General features: G+C 38.6%; 1 protein-coding gene across 2 annotated transcripts in view; it reads right to left on the bottom strand.

The window, feature by feature from the left end:
- ARHGAP15 (Rho GTPase activating protein 15) overlaps window positions 1-16611 on the bottom strand; it is a 609765-nt gene that overhangs the window by 511609 nt on the left and 81545 nt on the right. For both annotated transcript variants that reach the window (XM_038565114.1, XM_038565115.1), the window contains 2 exons: window positions 14218-14286; window positions 1852-1913 (listed from right to left, as the gene is read on the bottom strand). In XM_038565114.1, the coding sequence (XP_038421042.1) occupies window positions 1852-1913; window positions 14218-14286 (131 nt within the window). The remainder of the gene's footprint in view (window positions 1-1851; window positions 1914-14217; window positions 14287-16611) is intronic.

The following is a 16611-nucleotide window of genomic DNA, read 5'->3' as shown; positions in this document are numbered from 1 at the left end:
GCAAACTGATTGAAATTACAATAAAACAGGGTGCAAACTAATGTTTATATGAATTTAAACTAGAGCTCAAAAATGATTTGCAAACTGATTAAAGTAACGACAAATGAAACAAATACAAAATGGTGTACACACAGATTGAAACTGCCTAAAAATATACTTTGTGTGAGTTAGTTGGGGGAAGGGCCTTGTTCTGCTCCTCAGCTTTTTCTTGACACCACCTTCCAGGAAAAAAAAAAATTATAAGGATGATTTATGAGCAAAACCATTTTGGTGGAGAATCATCTTTATTTTCTGAAATTCCTTTCAGTATCTCCTCCTCTTCCATGCATGAGGCTTGAGGGGAAGATAGAAGCTCTCACCTCCTCTCCTGTCCCAAGACCCAGTGAAAGTAGAAGTGATAACTTAGACAAGTCCTTGGGTCCTTTTCTGTCCCTCTTTAGACTTTGTGTGCACATGACTGGTAAGGTAAGAGAGAGTCTTGACTTATTCATCCTGGGAAGAGTCCTTGCTCCACCCTTGGTGCTAATTCCTTGAGGGGTGTAATTGGTGATGAGGTCCAAGGAAAAGGAGGACACTAGGCTGGGTTAGCCAAAGTCAAAAAATCCTCCTGTCACCCTTTCAGAGTCCAACTCCCTGAGCCAGATTGTCCAGTGGGGTAGGGACCAGTCCAGTCTCTTACAGCAGCCTTGCATTTAACCTTCTGTCCTGTTCATGTTTCTCCTGGACCCTTCAAGGGAGTATGGCTGCAGGGTCACTACACAAAAACAGTGTAGAAGGGGGTTCAAGGCCCTGCTTACTATTCCACAATAAAACACAATATCAGTCAAACACAGAACTTATTCTTTAAAGTTGAAATAGCTCTCTTAAGCAGCAGAATTATGGATAATTGTTTTCTTCAGTTTTACTTCTTTTAAACAAATATATACATATTCCATTACAGGCAGCAAACAAAAGCATACTTTATGGCCTATTGTTGGCCAGAGTGCCATTCCAGTAATGAATTGCATTAAACAATTAACAAGTGTCCCATTGTGTAGCTAATTAGTACGTTCATCCTTTATGGTTTTAACTGTTAATAACACAGTCATAAGTAAATGCCTTGTCTCCCAATCTGAGCACTTTCTACACATCTTTGTAGCTTGCATATCACCTAGCACAAAGCTAAGTAAATAATAGTACGTATATGAGAAATAGGAAACATCCTAAAATGGAAATGATTATTTCTAAGTATCTCATCCATAGAGAATGTCTAGTATTTTTCTTACCTTTCTATCAACCTCATTTTTTCCTTCGAGGTTTTTCCTGTGGCTGTTACATGAGGAATTCTTTCTTTTTTCTAATTTCTCTTACCAACTCTGGGTTCATTTCATCTCCAAACGCAGCAAGTTCAACTTCTTATCTAACAGATGATTTTATTTGCCTTTTATTTTTCTCAAATGATTTTTATCTGAGCAGCAAGTGTATTTCAAACTCCCCAATCTTCAAAAATCATGCTGCCAATGTACTGTAGGGAGATTTTTACAGACTGCAAAATGAGAGCACGCATCCCTTGATCTGCTAATTTCAAAAATCAAGACCCATTATCTTACTTATTTGCATTTTTTTAAAGATTTCAAGTTCTGGGAGGACAAGAAGCACCTCATTTAATATGATATGCAACAATATAGAATGTCGTGCTTTACCGGAAAACTATGATTATATTAAAAATAACGTTGATCACAGTAATAGCAGAGGGAAATTTTGTGGTCTTGTATCATAGGGCCTTCTTTTCCAAACAACAGCAGTGACATAAGTTGAGGAGATGGAGAACTATCGTAGTTATGGACAAGGGAATTAAGGAACTTTTATTACCTTAGTTTCTTTCCACCATCTGCAATTTTAGCTTTCTGAAGATAACCTTCTTTTTCAACCATCTGCAAGAAGAATACATATGTTAAAACTGTGACAAACCCTATGCATTATTATTTTGAATGAACCTATGCTTTCCAATAGTCACTGCAGTGATGGAAGTTTCCAGTCATAGAACTTCATTAATAATGCATATATAGCTTATGGGAAGTGCCTGCAAGATCATTGTCATTACAAGCCGTTAAATATCCAAAAGAAAGATTACAAAGAGTAATGTGGATGATTTGTTAGACGGTGATACACCTTTACTCACTTTTCTTTCTGAGCACTGAAGTCACTTTGCTTATAAAACTGATTAAAATGGCAAAACAAAAATAAATTTAACGCTTTTCTTAATTTTAAGGTTGATCAACCTTAGAAAAATTCTTCCTTTTTGCTCCTAATCTTTTCACCACCTCGTGTATCTGCTGAGGCCAGGAAGTAGAAAGAATTCAGTGGGACCAAGTAACTGAGACAGTTGAACCATGAAAGGCATTTAAAACAGTGATAGTTCATGCATTTCGTTCAGTCACCAAGAAACACTATAGTAGGTGTTATTTTGTTATCTTCTTCCATAATGTGGGTTTGCTTCCTTTCCTATTACGTGCAACAATGTAAAATGTAGTGCTTTATTGGAAAACTGTAATTATATTAAAAATAACGCTGGTCATAGTGATAGCAGAGGGAAATATTCTAGCTTATTTATTTACTTATAATTTCTTTATATATTTATACGCTATAAATTATCATTTATTGGCTTTTGTTCCTCATGCAACTGCAAGTTTCTTAAAGGAGATTCAACAATTTGTGATAACTTCGCAGAGGAGTTCTAGGATAAATAAATGTACAATGCAAATGGTGATGTGTTGACTCCCAGCAAAGTCTTTAATAGGCGTTTTAATTTCCAAGGACCCTATTGCCACTTTCCCCTGTCTTTCCCACACACCTTTATCTAAAGTCCTTACCCTGTGTTCTATCTTTTCACTCTAGATGAATTGCCCTCAACCTTCTCTCCTGCCCAAATGCTAAAAGCTTTTACAAGTCACCTGCCTAATATCAAAGGACCACATTCCCTCAATTCCGTCCTATATGCTTTCCTCCCTGACTGTAATACTTCACCCCACCATGTCTGCAACCCATAAACTCCTAAAGTAGATTTGATGCAATTTGTCTATTGTTAGAAGGTCCTTCCGAGATTCCTCTGCAATGTCTTTTAGGTGCCCCTATCACAAATGCCCATTTTCATTCTGTCATTATCACTATCATGGCACTTATTGGGTCACATTATCCATTTACAATAGTGTCCCTTATCTGCAGAGAATACCAAGACCACAAGACCCCCAGTGGATGACGGAAACCATGGATGGTACCGAACTGTACATATACTATGTCCTTTCCTATACATAGGTTCCTGAGATAACATTTATTTTATAAATTAGACACACTAAGAGATTAGCAACAATAGCTAATAATAAAATGAAATAATTATTACAATAATATACTGTGGTAAAAATTGAATGAATGTGGTTTCTCTCTCTCAAAATATCCTACTGTACTTCACTCACCCTTCTTCTGTGATGATGTGAGATGATAAAATGCCTACTTGAGGAGATGAATGAGGTGAATGATGTAGGCCTTGTGACATACCATTAGGCTACTATTGACCTTCTAAAGATATGTTGGAAGGAGGATCATCTACTCCCAGACTGCGATGGACCCTGGGTAACTGAAAACATGGAAAGCGAAACTGCTGATAAGAGGGACTACTGTATGTGGTTGTACCTGCACCTGTGCTGGTTCTACATTTCACATCCGGGTTCCCAGCACCTACAGTACTTGCTGACACCAATAATCACAATTATAAATATTGTTTAAACAAATTAGTGAATGATGAATGAGTGACTATCTTAATTTTTCTAAATTGTTTTTTTTTTTTTTTTTTTTAAGGCAGAGGCAGAGACATAGGCAGAGAGAGAAGCAGGCTCCTTGTGGGAAGCCTGATGTGAGACTCCATTCCAGGACCCTGGGATCATGACCTGAGCCAAAGGCAGATGCTCAACTACTGAGCCACCCAGGTGGCCTTTAAAAATCTTTACAGAAAACTGAAAAAGCCAAAAAAAAAAAAAAAAAAAAGTCCATCTGCTTATGACAGGTGAGAGGCAGAGATATTTGGGGATAGATGAGTTGTCCCAAACCACTAAAATTTCACCAGTTAATGAATTGGCTATTTACAAGGCTCACTATGAGGTAGGTGAGATTTTTTCTGGTTTGTTCATTATTATATTCCTAATACATAGCACAGTATTTGCCTTTAAAGTCAATTTGATGAATACATTTTTAATAAATAGTGATGAAGATACTAATAATGATTCATAGCAGTTTTTCACATATCTACATTTCCAGAAAATTTCTTCTACTTCAGCATGTTCTACAGTATAAACGAGTTTACAAAGGTCTCTTGGATAATTTTTAGAATCATGATGTTCAATGGTGTATTTTTATACTTGGATGCATCTGTTTATTTGTTTTTCTCACCTTTTTTCTATATATACTGTCCTTTTTTTCTCAGCACCAGAAAATTTTGTTTGTCTACCCCCTGAAACCCATGTAATAAGTTCAGTGTTGAACTCTGGGCATCACTGGTTTCTACAAATGTTTGGAAGAAAAGTGTTTTCAGTAGCAATTAGCATCACAGAGATGTTCCCTTTCTTTAGTAATGTATATTGAGAAATTTTATTGTGTAACCATAGACAAAATTTATTGTTTTATTAAAGCTTTCTTCTGACGATAATAAAATAGTTACCAAAAGTCTGAGTTTATCTACCAAAAAGCTACAAAACTTTTCAACCCCTCATAAAAATCAATGCATGCATTCTCAACTAAGAATATTGTTTTTTTTCTCCAAAAAAACTCACTAAAAGACCACTGGGTGAATGTTTAGTGCCTGTAATGTATTATTGATGGACATTTCTTTAAAAAGGGAAAAGAAATTCAAAAGGAAAAAAAACTAATATTCTTTCAGAGAGAAACCAACACAAGCAGCTTGAGATGCATACTTTAAAATTCTCTCTCCTTGCATATGTAAGAGATGATTTTCCAGACACTCCTGGATCTTTTCAGGATACTGAGGTTGAGGCCAGGGGCTGAATTTCTCATGCTAAGGTTCTATTAGTGTGACATTATTGTCATTAACCAGGCCAAACCAGTTCTCATGGTCTTGGGTCAATGCAGTAGAATTTCCATGCATAAACCCAGAGAGGCCCCAGAAAAAGGAAAGAGGAAGAGGTGAATAGCAAGTTAATTTTCTTCTCCTATATCATCTTCCAAAGTCCAAGCTGCCTTTTAGGTCATTAGAGACAGCTAATAATCCTCCTACTATATATTCTTACCACACTTACTACTACCATACATGTTTATGTATCTACACTTAGTGACATGTAGTTACATACACATGATCATGCACATGATCCCATTTCTGGGATTAGGTGTACATTTTTCCTTCAATTACCTCTTCCATACATCATGTACACCCATTCATTCTTTCAACATATTTTCAGTTAGTAACATCCTCTTCCCCTTAAATACCAGCTGCTCTGCTCACAATGGGACTGCAAAGATTAATAGGACACGCTTAATCTTATCGAAGCTATATGCTTGTGAGCTCACATTCAAAATACTCGTGTTCCTTTCTTTTGAGGACTGGCTACCATACTCCCTTCTACTCGTCTCAGCGACTCAGGCCAGCTGCTGTCCTGGAATAGAAAATTCTAACCAGTTTTCTTACACTGAAAGTATTGCACTATTTTAAGTCCTCTGCCGGCAAGCAAGAGTTCCATGAGGTAGATTTAATTACTTTATTATTTCTTTTCATGATACTTCAAAATAACTCACCATGTTTCAAGCACTAGAAATCAGTTATCCTGGAAGGTTCATGGGAGCTGAAAGAAGTATTAGAACAAGTAGAAGATTGCTGTGTATTTTGTTTATGGATTTATATATACGGTTCCAGATTAATTATTCTAACTATTTATTCCTACTTTATGTTGATCCCATGGTTTGAAGAGACAATAATCTTTAAATTAGAGTTGAATATATTGGTCATTTAAGGCTCAGATGGTCTTATCTCTAGTAATTTACAAAATTATGTATAGCTTTATGTCTAAATTTAGGATACTATAGGCCAAGTTCTGAGCCAACTGGAAGTTTTTTAAAGTACAGACACTCCCTGGACTTGTATATTTAAAAAAACTGTCAACCAATTCTTAGATGCTGAATCTGGTTTCTTGAGCTATTTGTCCAATGTCCCTTAGAAGCCCTATTTAATGTTAAGTGGCAGGGAAGATCAGCAATTTGTCCAGATTGGATGCCAGCCAGTCTGCTAGCATTGAAGAAGTACTCAGCAGACACAACTGTGCTGAGATATAGATGAGAAGAATGAATGGCACTGGGATACCCAGATAGCACCTGTTTATCAACCTAAGTTGGAGGCTATAGACAAGGCAGGAGTGCAGAAGACAACCTTTGATTAATGGTAACAATCGTGGAAGAAAGACCAGCCTGTAACCGTAAGTACAGACACCACAATTTATTATGTGAAGGCTTCATGTTGTTCTCAGATAAAAGAAGTCCGATCGAAAAGAACAAGCTCTCATCTACACCAGGCCACCACAAGAATTCTGCTCAAATGCATCTTTATGAATAGAAATGAACTGAACCTAAGACTTCCCCCAAATTTTGATGAGAAGGGATTGACCTTTTTTTTTTTTTTTGAGAAGGGATTGACTTTTAACACCAGAATCACACAGCCTTTATGCTTTACAGTATTTGCTCTGTCGATGTATTGAGATTATTGCTCTTTGACTCTGTTCTTTGTGTTTATTGGCAACCCTCTGACTCCTAATTCAGCTTCTGAGGTCCTCTGATATATATAACATGGGTGACGTAAGTAGTCAGTATCAGTACATCTCCCATTATACATTTATACGTCAGAGCTCTTGTTTCTATATCAGCTTCTTACAAATTTGGCTACTAGGAGATAGTTCCCAGGGATCCCGATCATTGAGAAATGAAACCTTTCTAGCTTCACAAAGCTGAGGCAGGCCCCATTCCTGAACTGAAGTGTGCCTTTTAAAGTAGTGCTGCCCTGTGAAACTTTCTGTATGACCGACTGACCTCCCTCTGAGAAAGCTCTGCATCATCTCTTTATAACCACAACCCTGTGCCACTAGAATTCTCAAACAGATTTAGTTTTTACTTACTTTCCAATCTAATAGTAAAGTACCTGCCACGTTCTTTCTGAACTTTTTATAGATCTCAGTGCTTTGTGGACAATCTTGTTTGTTTGGATGACTTCTACTAACAAGTACACATCTGGTTGTATCATTTTACCCCCAAATGCTGTTTCTCTTTTTTTTTTTTTTCTTAATCTTTTCTTCACTTTCCACTATCTGCAGAAATAGGTATTTCTTCTTTCTATTGGTTTTATTTTTTTACTTAATTTTTCATTTTTTTTTATTGTATTTATGTAAAGTGTACGAGATGGGCGCCTGGCTGGCTCAGTCGGTTAAGCGCCTGCCTTTGGCTCAGGTCATGATCTTGGGGTCCTGGGATCAAGTTTCGCATCAAGCTCCCAGCTCAGGGGAGTCTGCTTCTCCCTCTGCCCCTCCCCTCACTCATTCTCTCTCTCACTCCCTCTGTCTTTTGCAAAAATAAATTTAAAAAATCTTACAAAAAATAAAGTGTATGACAGGATGTTTTAATATACACAGTGAAATGATAATTCCTATAGTCAAGTTAATCGACATATCCATCTCCTCACGTAGTTACCTTTTCAGGTATTTCTTATGGTGAGAGCACCTGTGAACTACTCTTTTAGCAAATTTCCAGTATACACTTCAATATTATTAACCATAATCACCATGCTATATATATCCATCCTACCTATCTCTACTGGCTTTCCTTCTGGTGACATTGTTTTCAGGGTGCACCACTCCCTTCTGTGGGACTCACTGCCTGCATTTTTCTTCTCAGTCTCCAGTTATTTCTATATTGACTCTAGCTTTATTGCAATATCAGATAGGCTGACCGTGTTTATGGACTTGCTGTGGACACAAACCATTAGCCACGGAAACAAAAGCAGAGGGGGGGAAATCACCTTAAAAATCCAGCTTATCTGTATATCACATAAAGCTCTAATTTTTTTTTTTAAAGTTAAATGCTTAATTTTAGAACTACTTTACATATAGCTCAAGAATGAAATATGGTGTTTTGGCCTAACATAAATACATAATTTACTGTGTATATACTTATAAAGAGTGGTAAACCAAAATTCAAGTTGGATCCAGTGATTACATGAAGAGGAGAGCAGAAGAAAAGCGAAGAAAAATGATTCCCTGTCATACACGAGCGGTGTCTGGAAAGAGCAACCAAGCCTTCTCAGAGAGGCTGGTCTTGATTTCAGGTCTCAGAGTTAGGCATGGTTTGCCCATTGCAACTTATTTACACCTATTAGTGTATATGCTGTGCAACGCTTTTGTGCACATCCTGTCCCTCTTACTTTCTCGGAGGAAGAGAGAACACGTAGGGCTTGGGGGTTCTGCTGAATGTCTTGAACCGTTTTTCAAATGCTGGGTTTGGCAAAGCACATATTATGCTTTGCCAAATGCTTTTCCCCATCATTTTAAACCCCTGTGTATTTCAAGGGAAATTTTACCCACATGTCTCTGATTTATTTACCCCTAACTCATCAAAATGTCATCTTGCAAAAGCTGCTATTGGATGTTTAAGAACTCCCGTGGCTTTTTTCCTGAGCCTTTCATCTTGTAACCAGTGTGTTTCATTTGGCCTCCACCAAACAAGGCCGGGTTCTGTTTGGCAAACTGGCTGATGATGAGGGTACATCTTTGTGTCTCAAGAGTTTTCTTCAGTATTCTGGGGTTTTTTCCTGTATCCCTCCTCTCCTTCCTCATCCTCCATTTCTTTCTCCTTCCCTAAATTATATTTCTTTGTGTCCTTGATTTAAATACGTTGCTCTTTCTTTGCCTGTCATTGGAATTCAGAAAGGAATGGCCTTCCCGGTTCCTGTCTGGGCAATTTATTAGCGTAATTCAATTGTTTTGTTATAACCTAATTTTGGTCTGGGCAGTAAGGAAGAAAGCATTGCTCAATGTTAATAGCCTTTGTTGGTGGTGGTGTGTGTGTTCTTTTTCTCTACTCTAGAGTTAAATGAAATTCAAATGTGGATGGGAGATGTTATTGTAACCTATTTCTGTCTTTTAATGGCTTCTAATCTCCTTACCATCACCTCAAGGCCCTTCATCATCTGAGTACTGCCTCCCTCTCTCTGCACCCCCAACCCACTTCCCTTGTTCACTACATTCGAGCCAGTATGACAGTCGTGTAGTTTTTTAAGATGGACTAACTTTGTTCTGATCTCTAGACCTTTGCACTTGCCGTTCACTTGCTGTTCCTCGTGTTCACAGTCTCCTCTTCAAGTTCTTTCTTGACAAACCCTATGTATCCTGCAATCTCAATTTAAATGCTCCTTTCAGAGAATGCTTTTATGACTACTTAATCCGGGGTAGGCTAGCCCCTGTTTCATAGAAATTTATTTTTCTGCTGCCATAGCACGTTTTGTGATTTGCATTTAAAGAATGATGCCTTCCTTTACTTGATTAAGCTTCTCTTCATTCCTAGATTGAAAGTTCCTGGAGAAAAGGACATGACTATTTAGCATATCACTGCATACTCTAAATTTAGCATAGCACCTAGCACAGGGATGGCCCCAACAAATACAGGACGTTAATAAAGGAAGGGCACAGGAAACAACAACAACCCAGGAGACGGTTTCTATTGAAGTCATTCAATTATATAACTTGTTATTAACACACTACCAACTTGAAGATCCAGGGGAATGTTATTTTATCTTACTAAAGTAAAATTTTAAAAGCCTGAAGAGCTTTTGGGAAATTTTTTTCTTTTTTTCTTTTTTTTTTTTGCGATTTAAGGAAAGCATAGCCTGATCAATAGAATTATTCCCCCAAAGTGGCTGTCCTTTGTTTTAAAATAAGAAAACACTGTATGCTTACAATGTCTTTCATCCTCAAAACCCTCACAAGTATTAATTAATCCACAAAATGATATCTGGCTCCAAAAGGTAGAATCTGAGACTTAAGGTTTATCTGCAAAAGCCTGCTTTGCCCCCAAGCCATGGCAACTTCCTGAGCTCTGTCCTACAAATCCTCCCAGCTCAGGAGGCAGCAGATGATTCTCTAAAACCTGCCACAGGCTTTTGACTCCTGCAGGGTTATCCATAGACTGTCTCATACTCTTTTGAAAAAAAATAAAGATGATAAAAATTTAGCATGTTATAAACATGGTTATTTTTGTCAAGCATTTTTTTGAGGGAAAAAAGGAAAGTGCCCTGAAAATAATTAGGTATCATGAACAGATACAACATGAAATACACAAGATCGGGAAACAAACACATATTAGTATATTTGACATTTTGTGGTGAAAATCGTTGCTGCATTATAGCATTTGCTAAGCAACCATACAGATTCCCAGAAAATAATTTAGGTCTCTTGCACTGATAGCAAATGGATTTGTATACCATGTGGCATGAATGACGTCACCTGTCAGTGAACTGGGTGGTTTCCGCCATGAGATTTTAGACTCCAGCAAGAAATGTATTTTTGCCAGTATTCAGAACAAATGCATTATGCTTCTGTTTAACCATGTTGATCATTATCTACTTCATTAAAGGGGCCATTGAGAAGTGAAGCCTGGCTACTGGAGAGTGATAGCATCTATTGGCATACCCACCATGGCAGATTCCACTTTTAAAAAGTGAATCATTTTTCTCCAAGGGGATAGATCTAATGATGCACTTTTGCCAGTTATGCTTAAAGCCAAGGTTTCTCATGGTTTCTAGAAAATGTTCAGGGGAGTTCTGAAATCAAGGAAATGGGATTTATACAGCAAAAAATGTTGGACATAAATAAGCTCAAAAATCCATATGGTAAAAATAATGACTTAAAGAATTTTATTATTTTCTAAAATGCTTCAATGTATATTATTGCATGTTTAATAGGTCATCCTGGTTGGTACTGCTAAGGGAGACTATTGCGAGAACCTCTGGTTGAAGCAATAGTGGAAGGGAGGAGAGTAGTAGAGATGAAAGTGAGGAACATAACCATATTTGTGAGGAAAAGTATGTGTGTCTAGGTAAATATAATATAAGGTTAGATTAGTCAAACATAAAGAAAACTTTATAGGTTTTAGAAAATAATTCAAGTCTTGGTATGAATGGTAATGGATAGTTAAAAGTTAATCAGGGGTGCTTGGGTGGCTCAGTCGGTTAAGCAACCAACTCTTGATTTCAGCTCAGGTCATGATCTCAGGTTCGTGAGATTGAGCCCCATGTTGGGCTCTGTGTTGGGTGTGGAGCCTGCTTGGGATTCTCTCTCTCCCCCTGGCCATCCATGCCTCCTCCTCGGCAGGTTTTAGAGAATCTCTCTCACAAAGAACTTCTATAAATAGCAGGCATATATTTATTAACATCTAAATCAACAATATACTTTTAATACACCATTAATATCTTATTATTAAATCAGTTGACAGGGATCCCTGGGTGGCGCAGCGGTTTGGCGCCTGCCTTTGGCCCAGGGCGCGATCCTGGAGACCCGGGATCGAATCCCACATCAGGCTCCTGGTGCATGGAGCCTGCTTCTCCCTCTGCCTGTGTCTCTGCCTCTCTCTCTCTCTCTGTAACTATCATAAATAAATAAAAAAATTTAAAAAAATAAATAAATAAATAAATCAGTTGACAAACATGTCTTTTCTGAACAAGCCCTCGTGCCAAAAGCAATGTAAGACGAAGTATGAAATAATAAAGAAAATATAAGTCCTAACCCCTAACTTCAAAGCATTACAGCGTAGCCATGGAACAAGCCTATTACCCATGAACTGAGGGTGAACAACACAAAAGAGTGCTGTGAGGATAACAGTTGTCACAGAAAACCCAAGTTCCCTCAGGGTAAAAGATGTGTCTTAATGATGTTACCATCCCTGGTTTGAGGGTGTATATTTGGGAGTAGATAAGATAAATCAGAGACCATGAGAGAAATCTATAAATTTGATGTCATAGAGAATTAGAGGCTGTTGAATGCTTTCACAAGGAAAATGAAGTAATAAAAGTACTGTTTCCTGAAGATTGGTATGGAACTGCTACACAATATCACTGGGAGGGGCACAATGGAGTCCAGGGGAGGGGTGCGGGTGCCATCACAAGCATTTGAAGGCCTGGGCAAAATGGAATTCTATTTAATGGAACATGGGTGGCTATTTAATTCACTGAAGCTCCATAAGAAAGCGATTTACTCATGGCAGTCATATGAGGAAAGTGTTTCAAAGAGAGTTATCAGGGCAGCCCAGGTGGCTCAGTGGTTTAGTGCCTGCCTTTGGCCCAGGGCCTGATCCTGGAGACCTGGGATCGAGTCCTATGTCAGGCTCCCTGCATGGAGCCTGCTTCTCCCTATGCCTGTGTCTCTGCCTCTCTCTCTCTCATTCTCTCTCTCTTTCTCTCTCTGTCTCTCATGAATGAATAAATAAAATCTTTTAAAAATTATTTTAAAAAAAGAGAGAGTTATCAACTGGGTTAATTTCTCAGGTCTGGGCACCCTGGTGGCCCCGGTGGCTCAGTGGTTGAACATCTGCCTTTAGCTCAGATCATGACCCTGGGGTCCTAAGATCAAGTCCCACATAGGGCTCCCTGCAAAGGGCTTGCTTCTTCTTCTGCCTATGTCTCTGCCTTTCTCTGTGTCTCATGTCTCTGCCTTTCTCTGTATCTCTCTCATGAATAAGTGAATAAAATCTTAAAAAAAAAAAAACTGCTCAGATCTAATGAGAAAACTGAGACTTTATCTATGGGTTTAGCAATATGGAAGCAATTGATGACCTTGATAGGAGATTAGCAGTTGAGATAAAAGCCTAAATGGAGTTGGTTCAAGAGATAAAGGAGGGGAGAAATTGACAACAAAAAAGGTAGTCAATCCTTGTAAGGAATTTTTATTCTAAAACAAAGAAAGTAGTGGAGCAATGGCTAGAGTAGAGATGAGGGATCTAGAACATGAACAATGAAAGAGAGAACTGAACTAGAAAAAGAAATATTTTTGGTGTTGAGGATGAGAAAGCCCAAAGATAATAGGGATGGAATAGCAGGGAAAAGCTAGAAATCAAGTCATCTCAGTGCAGTGTCCTATAAGCCCATGAAACTGGAAGCATGTTGGCCAATGTGAAATTTAGCAGGAAGGATAAGCATAAAGAAAAATGGTGTTATGTTTATCAAAAAGGAATCATTAACAGAAAGAAGTGTCAGAACATATCAGGAAAGTTGGGCTCATGTGTTTTTAAGATATCTCTAATATTTCATTCATGTTATTTACAATGTTTCAGGCACTTTTCTAGTCATTAGGATAAAACAATAAACAAAAATGGAAACAAAAAATTCATGCTTTAGTGGGCTTAGAATCTACTGGTAAGGGATTAATTTTTTCCTTTAAAAAATTATTCATTTATTTTAGAGAGAGAGAGAGAGAGAGAGAGCATGAGTGGGAATGGCAGAGGAAGAGAGAGAGAGAAACTCAAGCAGACTCCACACTGAGTGCAGAGCCCAACACAGGGCTTGATCTCATGACCCTGAGATCACAATCTGAGCTAAAGCCAAGAGTTAGATGCTCAACCAACTGAGCCGCCCAGGCACCCTAGGATTAAATTTTTCTTTAAAAAAAATTGTCATAAGTACAATAGGTCCCAAAAAATCTCTGCTTCCTGTAATTCACAGTTTTGTGTAGTCCCTTCTTCTTGAGTATAGACTGGACTTAGTGACTTGATTCTGACCAAGAGAACATGGAAAAGTTGACAGGATATCACTACTATGATTAGGTTACAAAAGATTTCACCTTCTGTCTCGCTAGCAGAATTGCTAGCATGGCTCTACTGGTGAGGCCCATGTGACAGGGAACTGAGAGCAGCCTCTGGACCACATTCCTGGAGGAACTGAACCCTGCCAACAATCACGTGCATGAACAGGAAGGCAGATCCTTCCCCAATCAAACCTTCAGATGTGACTCCAATTCCTACTTAAAGTTTGATTGAAATCTTTTGAAGAACTGTGAACCAGAGGACTCTGGCACAGCTAAGCCATGCCTGGATCCCTGACCCACACAAACATGAGATAGTAATGCATGCTATTTTAAGTTGTTGAGTTTAGGAATAATTTATTCTATAGTAGTAGGTAAATAATACAGAATTACAGGGAAATAGACTTACCAACTGTTCCAATGGAGTAATGACATCTTTCAAGACATGCTGTGAATGATTCCTTCTGTGTCGGGATATCTGCAAAAATATTGACATTTGATATTTTTTATACTTTTTTCTCCAAAAAAAGAAGCTATATATATATTTAAAGATTTTACTTATTTATTCATGAGAGACACACAGAGAGAGGCAGAGACATAGGCAGAGGAAGGAGAAGCAGGCTCCATATAAGAAGCCCAATGTAGGACTCGATCCTGGGACTCTGGGATCATGCCCTGAGCCGAAGGCAGACACTCAACCACTGAGCCACCCAGGTGTCCCTATAAATGGTTTTAAAAAGCGTATTTTCATAAAAGTACACAGGTAAATAACCATATTAAGATTCATTTAAGGAGTCAAAGTAGATCTAAAATAGAAAGTAAATGTTTAGACATTGACCAATTTGTACTCAAAGATTTCTGGCTGCAACAATATCTCCTATTCCATATAACTTTGACGCTCCTCCTATCCAGGGGTGGGGTCTATGTTCTTTCATTTTGAACCTGGTTAGAGCTTTATGTCTTCTTCAGTCAAAAAATAGAGCAGAAGGGACACTACATGACTTAAAATTTTAGAGCATAAAAATGTCATGCACTTCCTCCTTATTCTCTGAGAACCCTCAAATTTGGAAAATACTCATCCTGTTGGGTGAAGATGAAGTCCAAATCATCTCACACAGAAAGATCACAGGGAGAGACCTCATAGGGTTTCTGGCTGAGAGACTAGCTGAGGTTCTAGCAGACAATATCAACTGCCAATCATAGGAGTATAGGCATTTTCTGATGGTTCCCTCTGCCAACCATTGAGTCAGCCCCATGCTTCAAGTCCCAGTAGAAGCCTCAAACACTGTGTAGTAAAGACAAGGTGTTCCTGCTGTATCTTATCTGAATTTTTTACCAGATTCTGTAGACATAAAAAAAATCATTGTTTTATACCTCTATATTTCATATCTGCTTCTACAGATGTATTTAAATACACGATAATCAATGGATTAGTGTTTTTGGAACAAAATTGTTAAAATGTCTGTTCTTGTTTCTGCCAAAGATGCATCACAGACTGATTCTGTAATAAAACAAGAAAGAGAAAAAGAAGGAATTTATAATGAAATATTGTATTGTTTGATAATTTAAACAGAAGCTCCAATTAATAATACTATTTTACTAGACAGGATTTTTCCAGTATTTTAAATGAAGGGGGTTGGGTAAGGCAAAAGAGACAGGAAGTAGGAAAAGGAGGAATGAGAGAGAGAAAAAGAGAGACCGGGATGAGTTGAGGTAGTAAGGAAATAAAGCAGTCCTGAGAACTGTCTAGAAAAGAACTTTGGATGCCATTGACTCTAGTTATTGGCACATGTAACTGACTGAAGAAATTCAATCAATGTCTTTTAGGATTTTGAGAGAATTGCATTAGCAAAGAGACCAGAGGCCTGGCCTCAAAAACCTGTGACTCTATACAACCCTTGCACCCCATATTTGCTCCACAAAACCGAATTGTAAGGCAATACAACTCCAAGGGAGCCATTCTCTTCAAAGCTCACATTCAATGTGGCCAGGGGGTGGGGGTGGGGGATAACCAGGAAGGAAGAGCCTCCCGAAAGCAGAGCCAGAAACCTTGGAGAACAATGGGCATGGGGAGTTATGCCAGAAAGGAGAACCAGGAGAGTGAGGAACTGACTCTGCTGTTGGGGCAGGAGTCTCACAGGCCTGCCCAGCAGACTTTAATAATCATTTGGGTCAAGTGACTGTTGGCCATTTACCATTTATTTCCTTTACAAATGAGAGGAGTTTGTGTGTTTGTTTCCAGTTACCAAGCTCTTGTCCACCATCGTCTATTGGATGTGATGGGGAAAACAGAACAGAGAATTCATTTCTTCAGGTTCTAAACCTTGAACCCCCTAGAAAGAAATTGGCTTGGTAAAGAGTTATTTATTGCTATTCGGCTCTTGGAGTTTGATGTAGTAACTGCATGGGACTTGGGGTCATCTTCTCTGGGGAGACGCATAGATACATTTCTAAGTGTTGGAAGATAGGTGCAAACCAATGTATGGTGAGGGAGGGGACGACTGTAGCAGACCCCATTCCCTGCTCATCAAAATTCTGTCCTTTCTCCTGGGCCTATCTCTAGACTGCATTTCTCAACCTGCCTTGCAGTGAGGAGGGGCCACGTGACTCGTTCAGAACAACCGGATCTGAGCAGAACCCATGAGCAGCTCTCCCCATTCAAAGCTAGTAACCAGGGCGTGTTTCCCCTCACTCCCTGCTGCCTCCTACCTCATGCACTGGCTTCCAGGGAACACTGAAGGAGGCCCTGCAAGAGGCTGACGATGCAAGATGGAAGAAGACTGAATCACCATGTGGAGAAAAG

Source organism: Canis lupus, chromosome 19 (genome assembly GCF_011100685.1).
Source record: "Canis lupus familiaris isolate Mischka breed German Shepherd chromosome 19, alternate assembly UU_Cfam_GSD_1.0, whole genome shotgun sequence".
NCBI classification, from domain to species: domain Eukaryota; kingdom Metazoa; phylum Chordata; class Mammalia; order Carnivora; family Canidae; genus Canis; species Canis lupus.
This window is presented reverse-complemented; position numbering and strand designations above follow the sequence as displayed.